The 15,511-nt window shown below is 32.5% G+C and overlaps 1 protein-coding gene across 1 annotated transcript in view; it reads left to right on the plus strand.

Moving 5' to 3' along the window:
- Positions 1–15,054, plus strand: part of LOC106459846 (activating transcription factor 7-interacting protein 1-like) — a 57,710-nt gene extending 42,656 nt beyond the window's left edge. The window contains exons 11-17 of the mRNA XM_013919510.2: positions 1,901–2,008; positions 2,963–3,028; positions 7,789–8,020; positions 9,800–10,198; positions 10,942–11,168; positions 13,602–13,692; positions 14,562–15,054. Of these exons, the coding sequence (XP_013774964.2) occupies positions 1,901–2,008; positions 2,963–3,028; positions 7,789–8,020; positions 9,800–10,198; positions 10,942–11,168; positions 13,602–13,692; positions 14,562–14,851 (1,413 nt within the window). The 3' untranslated portion in view covers positions 14,852–15,054. The remainder of the gene's footprint in view (positions 1–1,900; positions 2,009–2,962; positions 3,029–7,788; positions 8,021–9,799; positions 10,199–10,941; positions 11,169–13,601; positions 13,693–14,561) is intronic.
- The last annotated feature ends 457 nt before the right edge of the window (positions 15,055–15,511 follow it).

Raw genomic sequence — 15,511 nt, forward strand, 5'->3', positions numbered from 1 at the left:
AAAACGTTATTTGAGTTACCAAATGATGGTTGATGTTTTTTTCTCTCTCTCTTCGGCTTGTCCAGCTGATGAGTTTTGACACTGAAAGAAAGGCACCTTTTGCAGTGACTTCTGGGAAATAAAAGATGGATCTGAAAAGCTCCTTTTTTTTACATGTAGAATCTAAAAAAGGCAAATTAAGAGGAATATTAAGAAAACATCTGTAGTTTATGTGATTTTAATCACAGATGTCATGTGTATTGGTTTGACATTTAAACATTATCTTTCCTTATAAAAAAATTGCTTATTTTGATTTTTGGATAAAGAGCAGGTGTCCTTAGAGTAACTTTATAAACACCACCTCATCTCACACTGACATTTCACTTCCCATACCAGTATTTCAGCATCAGGCAGTTTTCATGTGTGATAACTTTTTTTTTATGTTATGTATGTTTTAAATCTACAGGAATATGTTTACACGACAGAACATCGGATAAGGATATTTAGGGTTAGTGAATACGGTAAGCTAGGAGTTATGCATGAGCAGACTGTTCAGATGACAAAAAACTTTTTATTTGTTTGCATTAGTAAAATTGTTGCTTAAACAACACACAAGAACTCTTTAGTTACTGAAAACAAATAATAATTATTAGAGAAAAATATAGTTGGAAAAATTAGGCCTAGGATACGAGTGGAAATTGTTTTTCTACCGGTTAACTCTTTTGTTGTTCATTGGTGCTCTATGATATTGTCACAGTTACGTAACTGCTTCAGTAGGTAAAGATTAATAAGGAATAAAAATAAAACAAGTTAAAACTCATTAGATATATGAAATTGAACTGTGTGTTCAATAACATACAAATATATTCATTTTTTATATTTTTTAATAGTTATTTTCTTTGTATGTAAGTGCTTGTTTGAACAAATGAGGAATGGAGTGTGTCATTATTAGAACAACAGTTATAGTTCTATCAACAAAATAACTCTCATGGGCTTACATTTTCGTGATTGTAGGCACACAATAAAAAATAATGGAAACTCTAAGAAGAAAGTAAATATTTCCTAATGTTTTTTTTTTATAAACAGCATTTCACGACAAAATGTCTGAAAATTCACAACCTAAAATATTACACAAATACTAAATCAAATTGTATAATATTTGTCAAGCATAAACTAGATACCATGTAAAAAGTATGTACCAAATTACAAGCAATTAGGTTAAGTGTGAGAAGAAAACAAACAGTGGTGACACAACACATTTATAAATTAATATATGACAAATTAATTGTAGATATATGATGTTAAAATTCATTAAATTTTATGTAATTTTTGTAAAATATTTCTAGAATACTATTCTAACAAAAACATCACATTTGTTTTCATTTACTAGGTAAAAATCAGTGAAAGCCAAGCTAATTAAGCTAGTTATTTCAAAACATACTCACCACCAGAGCATGAAGTTTAACACACAGCATACAACTCCAACAGTCCAATCTGACTAGAATGAAATATTCATACAGTTTTTCTGTAATTCACCATATAAAAAAGTCAGCTTGTAATTATGCCCCCACTGTGTGGCATCTCAGAGGAGATCATATTGGTTTGTCCCTATCCATTCATTCCATTCTTGTGGACAGGATATCTCAAGATTGGAAGGATTGATGTGAACAAACTTATACAACAGGTACTATATACAAAGTTCTATACCTGATTAATTTTTAAAGGTCATGAGTTGAGGTCAAAAGCTCACTGATACATAAAAAAAAAACTGCTCCAGTCTTGTGAACAAATTGGGAGGGCTGAAATATACGTTATAACATCAGTGGGAACATGGGTGGTTTTATACACAATTTGTACTTGTTCTTATTGAACTTCCATGAAAACATTATTGTATAAAAAATTAGTATGTTTTATTTAACAGGGTGGAATTGCAAGTCCTTTAAATCAAATCAAACAAGCAGGAATTGTACCAACTTCTGGAAAGCTACTTTTTAAGCCATCAAGTAAAACGTCCACATCACTTGTGAAGGTATAGTGTGTTTATTTTGTACCACTTATAAGAGAACTTTTATGCATATTTATGGTATTATAGATGTATAAAAGATAATATTTGAAATAGTTTTATACAAATTTTCATGTAGATTTTACTTTTTTTATAATATGGCACTTTTAGTGTGACACACTATTTAAGATATGTTAAAATTGAAAAAAAATTTCAAATATTGTATTAACATTTTTTTCCATATTCTTTTGTTCCCACACTAGTTTGAAGCTACTTTTCATATTTTTTAAGCAGCATGTTAATAACATTTAACATGTTAATAGTAAGGAGCAGCATACAAATAATATATGGAGTGTTCCTTGTCGTTTTACAATATCACGTTCAAAACTGTTTAGATATGAACATCTATTTTTCATATGTGCTTACCAATGATACAACAGATTACTTTTTACTTTATTGTCAAGTTCAGGCACAATCAGTAATATTAATCTTATTTAAATGCTGGGAAAACACCATATTTAATATGTTTGCAATGCTAGATGTCAGTGAAACAAAACTGTATGCCATTGTATATGATGAGAAAAATACAATCTTGTACCATTCATTAGTTTACCTCCGACATTGTATTCTACTTGTAACTATATATTAGTTGATTTTGCCAGTTTCTGACATTATTTTATAGTTTCTTTGTTTCCTGCACTACATATCCCAAATCATACTGTAATGTTCTTAATTTTTTTGTTCTGCACCGTTGTTCTTGCACTTAATGATTTGTTCAGAACAAAATAGTTTTTTGTTATGTAAATGAATTCATCTTTTGTTTCGTGAGGTAGTTTTATAATACTGTGGGATGCATGATGCCATACAAAACTTTATGTGGTATCTCGTTTGCATATCTACTGCAGTTAATTGGCTTCAAACCCTCTGTATTGTCTTGACGAGTGATGCTAATGAATTAAAACTGATTTTTGTTTTTTCTAGACTTCAAGTGTATCTCCAATCGTTGAAAAAGTACTCTTCACAACTCAAAACGTTAATGGAAAAACAGTAAGTTTTTTGTGTTTTTTTTATTGGTGATTTAGCAACACTTTTGGCCCTGAAAATTAGCTAGATTGTGGCTATGTGTGAAACAACGTTGTAAGAATTTCTAAATTATGTTTTTTCAGCTAGTGTGGTAAAATTTTTGAAATGAATTTTTAATACACACACAGTGATTCATTCCATAAGGTTTTGATTATTTTTGCAAATTTCTCTGTAAAGTTTATTAGAATTCTTTTTGGGTTTTTTACAATAATATTTGATTAGAAAAATGTTTTTTGACCTTCATGTTATTATGCTGAAATAGAATTATTTTCTATAATTTATTTTAAATTAAATAGTAAGAGTGCCCTTTCAGAACTACAAAGGAAAATAATCGCTACTTTCTATATACTTGAAATTTGTGTAATAGCGACATAAACAAAAGTGCCATTTGTTAGATAACAAGAAATGAAATTAAGAAAAGTGAATACATCATAATACAGCCGTAAAGTAAAAATCAAAGCAGATTAAGAAAAAATAAAGTTTTAAGCTGTATCTACAGTTGTTTTTTGTTATATATAAACTTATAATGGATAGATTAAGGATGTTTATATACTAGTATGTCATTAAGGAAGACAAATGAGCATATTTAAAGTTGCTGTACCATTAAGAATGTATTTATACTGATATAAAGCAATAAAAAAAAAAATCCACCTTTTAAAAGTGTTCGGGTTATATATCTTCTGTTGTAAACTGAGAATGGTGGTGTAAGTGAATGAGTGATATATGAAGGGAGTTGAGTGATGTCATGAAAGTTACCTGGGCTCCTAGGAAGTGTTTTTGTATATTCTGCTGACTGTAGGTAGTGTTCCGTTTAGTGTGAGTGGGATTATAGCTTTTATAGTGAAGGTACTGTGGTCTGTCTGTAGGTTTTTTGTATAAGTAAATGTGTAAAATTCCGTCCTTTAAAAAGACAGTGACGTCAAGAAAATTAATTTGGGTTGGAGAGTAATTCAAGGTAAACTTGATTGTTTTGTGAAAGGTATTTGCATATGAAATAAAATCTTTAAGTGATTCAAAACCAGCTGTCCAAATAAAAAATATGTCACCTACATAATGTTTCCATTTATGAGGTTTTACAGAGCTTATTTGTAAAAATTGACTTTCAATATGACTCGTAAAAATATTGGCATAATTGGGAGCCATTCTAGTACCCATTGCAGTACTGTTAACCTGCGGTTAATGTTTGTTATTGAATTCACATTTGTTCAGAGTTAAGATGAGGCTGGCAAGATCAGTTACTGTTTGAGATTCTGATGGTTTAGAAAGGGTTATGGTGGAGTTTCTAGTCCTTCATCATGTGGAATGTTAGTGTAGAGGGAAGAAACATCCATCGTGGAAAGAAGACTGTTAGGTGGTAAGTGTCCGTTGGTTTTGATATCTTCTATGATATTAAAAAAGTAGTATCATTTACGTAAGAAGGGAGGGTAGATGAAATACATTTTATGTGTTGGTCAACAAAAGCAGACAGCTTTTCAGTAGGTATGTTTGTGTTTGAAATTATGGGTCGGCCAGGACTGTTTGGTTTGTGTATTGTGGGTAAAAGATAAAATCTACATGGACAAGCTTGTCTGGGTATCAAATACTGGAATGGTTTCTTTGTTAGTTTTATTATTTTGGTGGAGTTCTCTAAGTTTATCAGTTATAGTCTTAATAAACTGAGTTGTAAGATCCTGTGAGAGTTTCTTGAAGAAATTAGTATTCTGTAGTTGGCAGTTAGCTTCAGCAATTTACTCATCTTTGTTAAAAATAACAATAGCTCCACCCTTGTCTGTTGGCTTTATTATGATATTGTTGTTCAATTTAAGATTGTTTAGAGCAGTTCTTTAATTTTGGCTAATATTATTATGACATTCTTTGGAAGATTTTAAGGTCTATATTATGTCATTTTCTACTACTTCAATATAACTCTCTAAATGTGGTTCTCTGTTTGGTGGAGGTGTCCATGAAGACTTTTCTTTGAAGTTCAGTGTATGTTGATTTTCAGTAGGGTGGAGTTTGTTGTGAAAAAATTTGCGAAGTCTTAGTTTTCTAGAGGACTCATGAAGGTCAGAAAGAAGTTCTGGTTCATTAACAAATTTATTGTTTGGGCAGGAGTTGAACCATTTACTAAGGAGACTGAGTTCTGTTTCTGGGAGAATTGTGACCAAACGATTAATAATATTAGAGATATGTGGTGAGTGTTCATCATTACCCATGCGATTTATGAGGTCACTATTATTTTTAACAGATTTGTTAGTTTGAGAAGGCTTATGTGTATTAAAATATGAAGTGTTTTTAAACAGTTTTTTAAGATGTTCTTTGTAAGATAAAGGATTTTTGATAGTTTCTGGTAGAGTGCATGATACTATAGTAGTTTCTTTACGATAAAGAGGAGGATTGGAAAGAATGCTGTTAGAATAACTTTTTGAATTGGCGTTATTGTTAAGAGACTAGTTTTTGTTATTCTTTTTAAGAAAGGATATACCACTCTTCTTTGTAAATTTTTGTAGTTCGTATTTTTCTTCCAGTGAAGGATTGTATAAGTGATAATAGTGGGAAATTTTTTTATTTAGATTATTGACAGAAGTTTTTAGTGATACTCATGAGTTCTAAGGAGGTTTTTTCAAGGATCTTTTGCCACTTGTTGCAGAATTTCTGATCGTGTGCTCCTGTTGTGATTGGTGCTTTTAATGTGATAGATGGAGATATGTTGTTTTTTTTATGTTATAGACTACCAAGTTGGCTTGTTGATAATGTTTTATACATTTCTCAGTGAGTTTCTGAAATAGGTGTTTTCTGCTGTAGTTGAGTGTTTTGCAGCTTGGCTTAAGTTGACGATGAAGTTGTAATCGTGAGATAAAAGAAGGGAAAAAAGAGGGGTAGCTGTCTTCTTCAGAGTATGTGTGTGACATTAATGAAGCATAAAGAGTGCATTGCTGGTCATTGTGAGAGTTGATGCTAACAGACAAAGGACTATGGTGTTCTGAGGAAGGTAATTCTACAATAGAAGTAAGAGGATGATCGACTGGTGAAGACTGTAGTGTGGAACTTGCTTTATTTACACTAGTGTTGATTTGGTGTAGGTTTGAAGATAAGAGAGTGGAAGGGTTTGTGAGTAAAGAGGAACAAACAACAGAAGCATAAGAAGAATGAATGTTGCTATTTGTGGAATGTGATGTTTCGGGGAAGTTAGGTTTATGTTTAGTCCACTAGCAGAACATAAAGACAAACTTGGAGGGTCACTGCGAGAGAGAGAGTGAATGGGTTTTTAGATGGAGAAGTGATAGATGTATTATAATGTAAGATGGTGGTAGCTTCTGAGATAGGAGATGTAGAATTTGGACAGGGAAGAGCAGAAAAACTGTTTGAAGTAGAAATACGAGATGGTTGGGCTAACTTGGAAGAGGAAGACAAGAGTGGGAGAATGCTGGGAGAAATAAAGTGTTTGAAGTTTGAGATCAAGATAAAAAATACCAGAAAAGTTAAGCTGTAGAAAATTAGTGAGTGGTATTAGGTTTGTGTGATTAATGAAGGCAAGCTGGAGGTTGAATTTGCATAGGTGTTTGGTTAATTCGTTAAAATGATGAATTTTATTGTTGAGTTGTTTAATTATTGTGCAGTTTTATGTGTTGAAATCAGAGGAAATGAGTCTGTTCAAATGTCTACGGATTATGCTAGAAACAGCCAGGTCTGAGGCTAAATATATGTGCCATTGTGTTTTTGATTTCAGAGAAACAGTGTTATTGGATTGGTTCAGGTCATTAGTGCCAAAGTGAATTATCAGAAATCAGACAGAGAAGGGAAGTGGTCATAGCTATGGCATCATTTATTTTTGTTCCACTGATGGATTTTGTTGGGATTGGTTGTCGGTTAATAAAAGTTAAGTGTTCGTGTGGGTATTTGAACACTGAGTCACCTAAGATACCTTTGTTAGGAAATAAATGGGTATACCTACATAAATTGGGTCCATGTTCCTTACTTGGAGATACATTCATGGTGTCAGAAAAACATGTAGGTTCAAGAAGTCTGTAAAACTCTATAACCCCATACATCATTATAGAATAAACATGAGCTTATTTAAATTTGGTATAGAATTAAGGATGTTGGTATACCACTACTTCATCGGGGGAAAAAATTAGTTTATTTACAGTTGTTATAAAATTAAGGATGTTGGTTTACCAATACATCATCAGGCAAGAAAAATTAGTTTATTGAAAGTTGGTATAGAATACAAGATGTTGGTATACTAATACATGATCAAGGAAGAAAAATAAATTTCTGAAAGTTGGTATAGAATTAAGCAAAGGAAGAAACAAAAATATGCAAAGATGACAATTGATAGATTAGACTGTATGATGTCAATCAATAAATTAGACTGTATGGTGTCAATTAATAAATTAGACTGTATGGTGTCAGTTAATAGATTAGGCTGTATGATGTCAGTTAATAAATTAGACTGTATGATGTCAGTTAATAAATTAGACTATATTATGTCAGTTAATAAATTAGACTCTTGGAAATAAATCACCTAAAAGAACTTCAGTTTTATATTTTATTTCCTTGATGGAGATATTTCAAACAAATGCTATTTTTCAAGCCTGTTTGTTAATGACAAACTACTGCAGTTCTTTACACTTAGCTGTTTGAAATAACATATTTTCTTATTGTTTGAAACCTCTTGGAAATAGAATTATGTGATATAACCATTTACTAGATCGTTAAGTTAATAAGATTGTTCTTCCTAGCAGGATACTGGAACGAGATCTTCCTCTCTTCCCCCCATACCTATCCATTTGATTGCTAATGCAGCAACCTCTCAGGCAACCACGGTTACAACACACAGACCAATGGAAACAACTTCTTCCTCTCACTCAATTGTCAAAGTCATTGATCTGGCTAGAGAAGAGGAGAAAAACTCAAAATCAGCCAGTTCAATCACATCCGTTCCTAAAGTTTCAACATCTACTACAAACTCGGGTATGTTTCAATTTAATACAGAGACAGATGTAGACCTTTTGATGTCATTGTGCAAGACTGCGATGCTAGAGGCCCCCTTCCTAAGGTGATTCAAATTTGAGACCCCCTTTCTTTGGGGCTGAAAACCCCCATGCAGTTGAATGGGTTGCACCCCCAGTAAATCTGGCACTGGTTTGATATGATACATAAAAAATTAGGGATTTAAATTTTGTATGCGAAGATTGATTGTACATATCTACTGTAGGTGTTTTTACTCAGTGCTTAGCTTTGAGAATTAAGCAGTAGCTTTTTATTAAGACTACGTATGACATAGTGCATGGTCATTGTTGCTATGATAGTAATGTCATACCTGAAGATCGACCAGAGTTTGACAAAAAAAAAACATTTCTTTACCTGTAGTATTTACAATATTCACATTTTTTATGCTTTTCTACTGTAGTCTGCTGCCATCTGGCTGTTCTGATAACATGAGCCTCAAGGCATTGAAGAGAAACAACATCGATAAGCACTCAGTCTAGGTTTATCTTGAATAATCTTGTCTTTCTGTTTAAATTATGGTTAAGGTGAAAATTTGCAGAAAAATTAAAACTTTCTCTGCAAGTACCAGTAGAGCTGGTTGATTTAATTGATGTAAGCAATTAATCAGAATTATTGTTTTCAATTATTACTCTTTTTTTTTTTTTTATTATTACAACAGTTGATTAAACAAAATACCAATTATATGGATTGTTAAGAAAATAAACAACTAATTAACATTAGTGTTTCTGATTATGTCAACAGTTGATTACTAGAAAAACCTGATTTTATTGATTGCCATGAAAACAGTCAACTAATCAAAATTAGTTTTCAGTTATATCAACTTAGTAATCAAAATATTACTGTTATGTTTTTTAAACACAAATCTATATAATGGGTTACCTGTGCTCTGTCCAGTTTTAGACTGAAGTAGTTGTTTGTTTTTTTTACTTCAAGTTTGTTCAGATTGGGTGATTTAATTGCTATAAGGCTATCGGCCATTGTCTGACTAGAGGGAAGGCAAATGTCCGACAGACTCTGCCACTGATTTATAGCCATGGCATAGCAGCTCATAGAATGGCTCTGAGTTTTTTTATCAACTACAGACTTTTACATCATATCTCCTTTATCTCTTGACTGATTTGAGATCTAATTACAGTTTTGGACTCAAGAGGTCAAACCCTTTGGATTGATGTATATGACCATGCCCAACGTCTCGTAGATTAATTTACTTTAATCCTACCTAAAAGAATTTCAATTTGAGGGTAGGCTGGTAGAGGTCCTGATGAGTAATTATATTAAATCAGGTATACCCCCCCATGCTTGGTATTGCAGTATAGCTAAGAAAAAAGGTCTTACAGATTAATGCTCTCTTATTCTGCCTAAAAGAATTTCAAGTACCACAGCTATTGAGGATTTCCTCTTGTTTTTGAACTGCTAACTAGAGGGAAGGCAACTGGCTGGCAGCACCCAATATAAATTTTTCTTGCTTATACCATGATTTGAAGAACACTTTACTAATTGATTAATGGAACCATCGATTTATCACTTAACAAAGACAGCTAATCTCCCAATTTTACTTGCCAGTAGAGTATATTACAATAATCTTCAAGTAAGCCTGAAGCACTGTATTTCTTATTTAGTTATGTTCTGATTTGGATTAAAAAACAGTTCCTAGTAATTTTTTTACCTTAGAAACTACTATTTGTCTCTATGTTTTTATTTACACTAACTTCTTTTTGTTTTGTTTTTTCCTGCATTTAGTTGTCAAGCCTTCTCCCCAAGGAAGTAGTTTATCAAGCACTATTCAGATTGGGCCATCTAGTGGAGTAGTCAGCATGCCTACTATCTATAACTCGGTGCCATCTGTGGTACGAGTTATTCCAGCAGGTGCCCCGATTTCATCTTCTTTCCTTTCCTCAACTGGGACAACTTTAAGGCTGGCTAGATCATCTTCCTCAGTACTTTCTCAGGGTATACCGCAAGGAACGAAGGTCACTTACCTAATTCCTGCTTCTTCAACAGCTTTGCTGAGTAAAAAGATCGAATCTCCCCCACTTCTCACATCAGCAGTTACTTTCTCATCGTCTTCGGGAATTACCAGTAGTGCTCGACAACCACTACAGACTTTCTTGGTTCGCATGGCATCACCTCAGTCTGGAGGTGAGTTAAGCTATAACAAAATAACTGTAATATATGTAACTAAAAGTGGCAATGGACATTTCCACTAGAAGTCATAATTGATAGTATTTCCAACACTCAATCAAGCTATACCATTTTCTAGAGCTGCATTTAATTTAATGATGTTTATTATTTCTTTATTGCATTTTAAATTTTTTTCTAAATGTATTTGATTTACCAGCTTTGTCAAATAGGAAACCATAATTAGTAGTTTAGGGCTTAGCCAGTTGGCTAAGAAATTTTTACACATAGCAAGATTGAGCTCTGTTTAGTAGTTGTAAAAAATTACTACAAAGTAAAAAAATAAAAATAAATACCAAATTTGATCACCTTCAAAGAAATGCTATGGTTTTTGAAATTGTTTCTCAAACTCAATCTAAGTAGTCTTAGTGAAGATGGATAGTGTGTTGGATAATTCTCTGCTTCAAGTTTGCAGATGGTCGTGATAATATAGAAATTATTTAGTGACAAACATTTTTGGTACGTGTTTTTAAAATTATTCTGATTTTTGGAGAACATTTAATATGTTCAGAAAATGTGTAGTTTTTGTGTTTCATATGGAATATAAATTATTGGTAAAAGAGGTCAAGACAATTTTCAGGAAAAAATTAAGTATGACAAAAATAAAAAAAAATATCAGTTTATCACAGGACTTCTAGTCTCCAGTTTTATGACTTCCATACCAGATATATAATCGTTGATTTTCATTATCATTTTCTTTGTAGTTGTACCCAGGTTACTTCAGACGGTAAACAGCCCAACCGTGACTTTACGGACTATTGTGCCAAATTCAGCTGGAAGTGTCGTAACAACAGTAGCATCTAGCACCACCACTCCACAAAAAACAACTTCAGATGCAGTGTCTCTTTTGGTAGCAACTCCTGGAAGAACCCAAAGCACAGTTACTTCTACTGTTACTAGTGGCACTGTAATGATATCTTGTATATCCCAGGTAGACTTTATTAACAGCTACCAATCAGACTCAATATTAACTCTATCTGCCTGGGCATCATTTACTATGCATGTCATGAGCTTTTAGTGACTTTCATTCAAAATTTTATTAAAATTCTCTTAGTATAGCATAAAATCTTAGCTAATAATCCATATTTTAATAGTTTATAAGTTTTAAGTTCTTAGTTTTATAAGGCAATATTTAAAAAAATCCTGAATTTCCCCTAATGTGAGAATGGTGACACATTTTCTGTAGGCATCCCATCTTCTCTATTTAGTTCACCACCCCTCCAATAAGTACGAGATGTAACATAAATTGTCATTGCTCAGACAAGCCATAATTTTTATAGCTTTCAATTTTGTTTGGTTACAGAGCCATCAAATAGGAAATCTTACCCCCTCTTGCCACACCCACCTGTCACATACTCTCTTTTAGGATTTGTTAATAGTTCTCTCATACGTTTAATTATATATTATCTATAACCAGTAGAAAGCCAAGGTTTTCATCTATCAAATGACGTATTATATTATGTTGTGTTCTGAACAGAGAATTTTCAATTTCACTTTAGTACAAGCTTTGTTCCCACGAGTTGTGTCATTGTTTTTCATGTTTATTCTTTACTTATTATTATAAAAGTAACTAAAATGTAAAAATATGGATCTCGTTAGGTTAGTTAAGGTTAGATTAGGTAAAATAGATAATAATAATATAATAAAAATATTTCCCAAGGCACGCATGCGAGCAGCTCGTGGGTAACATAATATGATAGTTTAACATGAGCTGCATGTTCCCAAGTGATTTTCTATTTATAATGGTGCAAATAATAGTTAGCCATAGTTCAAAGGGTAATAAAACAAAATTTACTTATAAATAGATGTATACTGTTAAGAGTTTTAAGCTACTTAGGATAAATGAATGTAGTTTCATGTTACAATTTGAAGTCATTTTAGAAAGGAAAAGAGGGTAATTTAGATTAATTTTTATTTATTTTTTGGTGGTTACGAGGTCAGTCAAATTGACCAACCTTGTACAGATTAATGTTAGAGACAATTACAGATAAAATATAAAGTTTTACTGAAAACAAACATTTGAAATGTATTTAGGAGGTTTTAGAGATTACACATACGAAATTTGAGATTTTTGAGATGAAGAAAAGTATTTTTAATCTTAACATGAAATCACTTTGCACACAGACTATCAAAACAGACAAATCTTTTTTTTTAGCTTATAAAAATTTCTTCACTAAGAAATATGATTTTGTATATGTGAAAGACTTATAATGTTGACTGAAATAGTGCAAAATTTAGTGAAGATATACATACTATATTGAAAGTTAGTAGTATCAGATCTATAAAGACTTTAAATGAGTACAAAGAGGTCACATGATCGATCAAATCGACCAAACCCATATTGAGAGAGTTAACAAAATATGTAGTTTTCTTTGTAGGTCACAAACCCCTTCACAAATTAAAAGAAAATGTTTGTACCCCACCACACTATAGATGCATTTTGTTATCATCCATAGACACAGACCACTAGTAATGTGTAGTTTTACTGGTATATCGGTTGGTTTTCACCACAGTGGTATGCATATCATAGTAGTACATTTCCTTGTAACTGGTTTTTCGTGGTATTTTTTTAAACTTAAAGTTTTCAAGGTTTCTACCTGGTTATCGACCTGGGTAGCAAGTTGAGAACATAAGTACAAATGTAGCAACATCTAATTTTGCCATAGTCTTTATTGAATGGTGCTTTCTGATTGGATCAATTTGTACATAGGTTGATGAAATACATGGTGCAATCCACCAATGGTACAATGTGTTGCAACCTATGTTAAATGATGGCTGGTTAACCAATGAGTTGATGAAATGATGTTGGTAAGCAAAGAATTTGTGCAATATATTAAAATATAAAATTTCCAGCAGTACCAACCCCTACAAACCTCTAGCATAAATATAACTTGCCTCCCCAAGTGGCTCAACAGTAAGACTTAAGGCTTATAACATTAAAAAATCAGGTTTTAATACCTCTGGTGGGCACAGCACAGATATCCCATTGTGTAGTTTTGCACTTAATAACAAACAAACAAAGTCTTATAAGCCCTGAAAAAGCTTTACTTATTAGTACTAAGCATAGCACAAATAAGAGATAAACCTCCAAGCTTTAATTGATGGTCTATATTCTAATCTTTTGAGATTAAATTACCTGTTAACTAGAAAGGGTTTTAGAAATGTTAAATTGGCAAGTACTTTTTTCATGTTACTTGAAAGCATTTAATATACCCTGATAAATATATTTTGTTTTTTTACATGTTTATTTGAAAAGACAATTTGGAAGTAGTAGTTATCTAAAGATTGATGAACTTCCTTATGAAACTGGGGCAAGTGAGAATTGTTACGTTGTTCTCATCTCGGGCTATCGTATTTTTTTCAGCATCCAGCTCCACTTCCTGAGGCTGTATTACCTTCAGATGTTAAGGGTCTTCCACCTAAGCCTGCCCTAAAGGCATCTAGGGTGGTGAATGGTATGTACATATCCAACTGTTTAATAAAATTGAAATATTTCAACATGATAATGATTCTAGAGCAGTTCAGCAGCAGAACAACAGTTTAACTGTCGTTACTGCTATCTTAATACTAGGGTAAACGAGTAGCTTAGCATCTTAACATGTTAAAATAGACTAGCACATTAACAATGCTAGAAAAGCTTGGCAACCCGTAATTTTAATATACTAGGTAAACCAATGATTTTAATAATACTCTACCTAAGGCTAGTTTATCCTGGTTTTTTAACATAACAGAACAGCCTAGCATGTTTAATGTTGTATAACCAGCTTAGCAATGCAACAGTGATAAATCATTCTAGAACTTTACCAAAGCTTGAATAGCCCAGAATTTTAACATTGTAATAGCTAAATAATGCTTGAATAATCCAATCTGTCATTTTTAAAATGTTTTTAACAGCCCATTAGTTTACAACGTAACAGTATTACATTTCAGCATTGTTATTATGCTAGTGACAATCTTGCATTTTAACAGATAAGGCTGGTTTTGTCAACATTTACCAACATTCCATGATTATACATAAACTATTAACACAAGTAACAGCCTACAATTTGTAATGTAACTTACACATCCTGGACATGACATACACTAGTACGGCACTTGTGACATACCATGTATCGTCATTGTGGCTTCATTTTCTCCCAAGAGCACTTCACGTTTTTTTATTGATGATCAAGAAAGTACACAGATCAAACTTCTTGCTGAAAGTTGATGACATGTATATTACAGAACTGCAAGGAAACCTTGTTTTGCAATCATGCTTTTGAACATCAGAGGTTATTTTTATACACTAGAACATCCTTGCTTGTTTTATTTCTGATTATAATAGGTATCGTCCTGTCATGGAACATGATGTTGAACTCTTCCTACCCTACTGTTGTCACCTACCAGCTCTATGCTTACCAGGAAGGTGCAGGACCCCCAAATACTAGTATGTGGAAGAAAGTAGGGGATGTGAAAGCCTTGCCCCTGCCTATGGCCTGCACTCTGACCCAGTTTGTAGAAGGACACAAATATCATTTTGCCGTACGAGCTGTAGATGTTCAAAAGCGTATTGGAGCATTCAGTAATCCAGCATTTATATTTCTTTCAAAGCAAGCTAACAGTACCTCGTCATGATGTGCTACAGAATCGTTCATTCATTCTAATAAACCCTTTACGAGGGAGAGTAATATAAAAAACAAATCATATTTGAACTTTTCATCTTTATTTCAGACTGCTGAAGGTGTATTATAAAATTAAAACATTTCATTTGAGACGTGTTTTGTAACGTGTAATTACCATGTTGTTTTCAGCAAATAAAGGTTAACATGTTTACTTTAGTTAGTTGCCTTTTTTGTTCTGTACCTCTTGAAAAAGAAACTTACCTTGTTAATCAGTTGAGGACAAATCAGCATTTAAATAACAATGGCCTCTTAGTGGCTCAGTAGTAAGTCTGAGGGCTTTAAATCGCTGATAATTGGGTTTTTATATTTTTGGTGGGCTGATAACAGATAGCCATGTTCATAGTTTTGTGTTTAACAACAAACAATAAATAAAAAATAATGCATTTTAATTTTGCCCGTTTAAAGACTATTAAAATTCGATGATGAGGAACCCACTTTGAGACTAATAATGGCTGGAGACGGCTTGAATGGGTAATGAAGAAAAACTTTAATACAAGTTTAACACAACAGCAAATGTACAACGTTTTGACAAGGTACCTGATGATGACAAACCCTTGTCGAAACGTTGTACATTTGCTGTTGTGTTAAACTTGTATTAAAGTTTTTCTTCATT

The sequence above is a fragment of the Limulus polyphemus genome, unplaced genomic scaffold (assembly GCF_000517525.1).
Source record: "Limulus polyphemus unplaced genomic scaffold, Limulus_polyphemus-2.1.2 Scaffold667, whole genome shotgun sequence".
In the NCBI taxonomy this organism is placed as follows: Eukaryota; Metazoa; Arthropoda; class Merostomata; order Xiphosura; family Limulidae; genus Limulus; species Limulus polyphemus.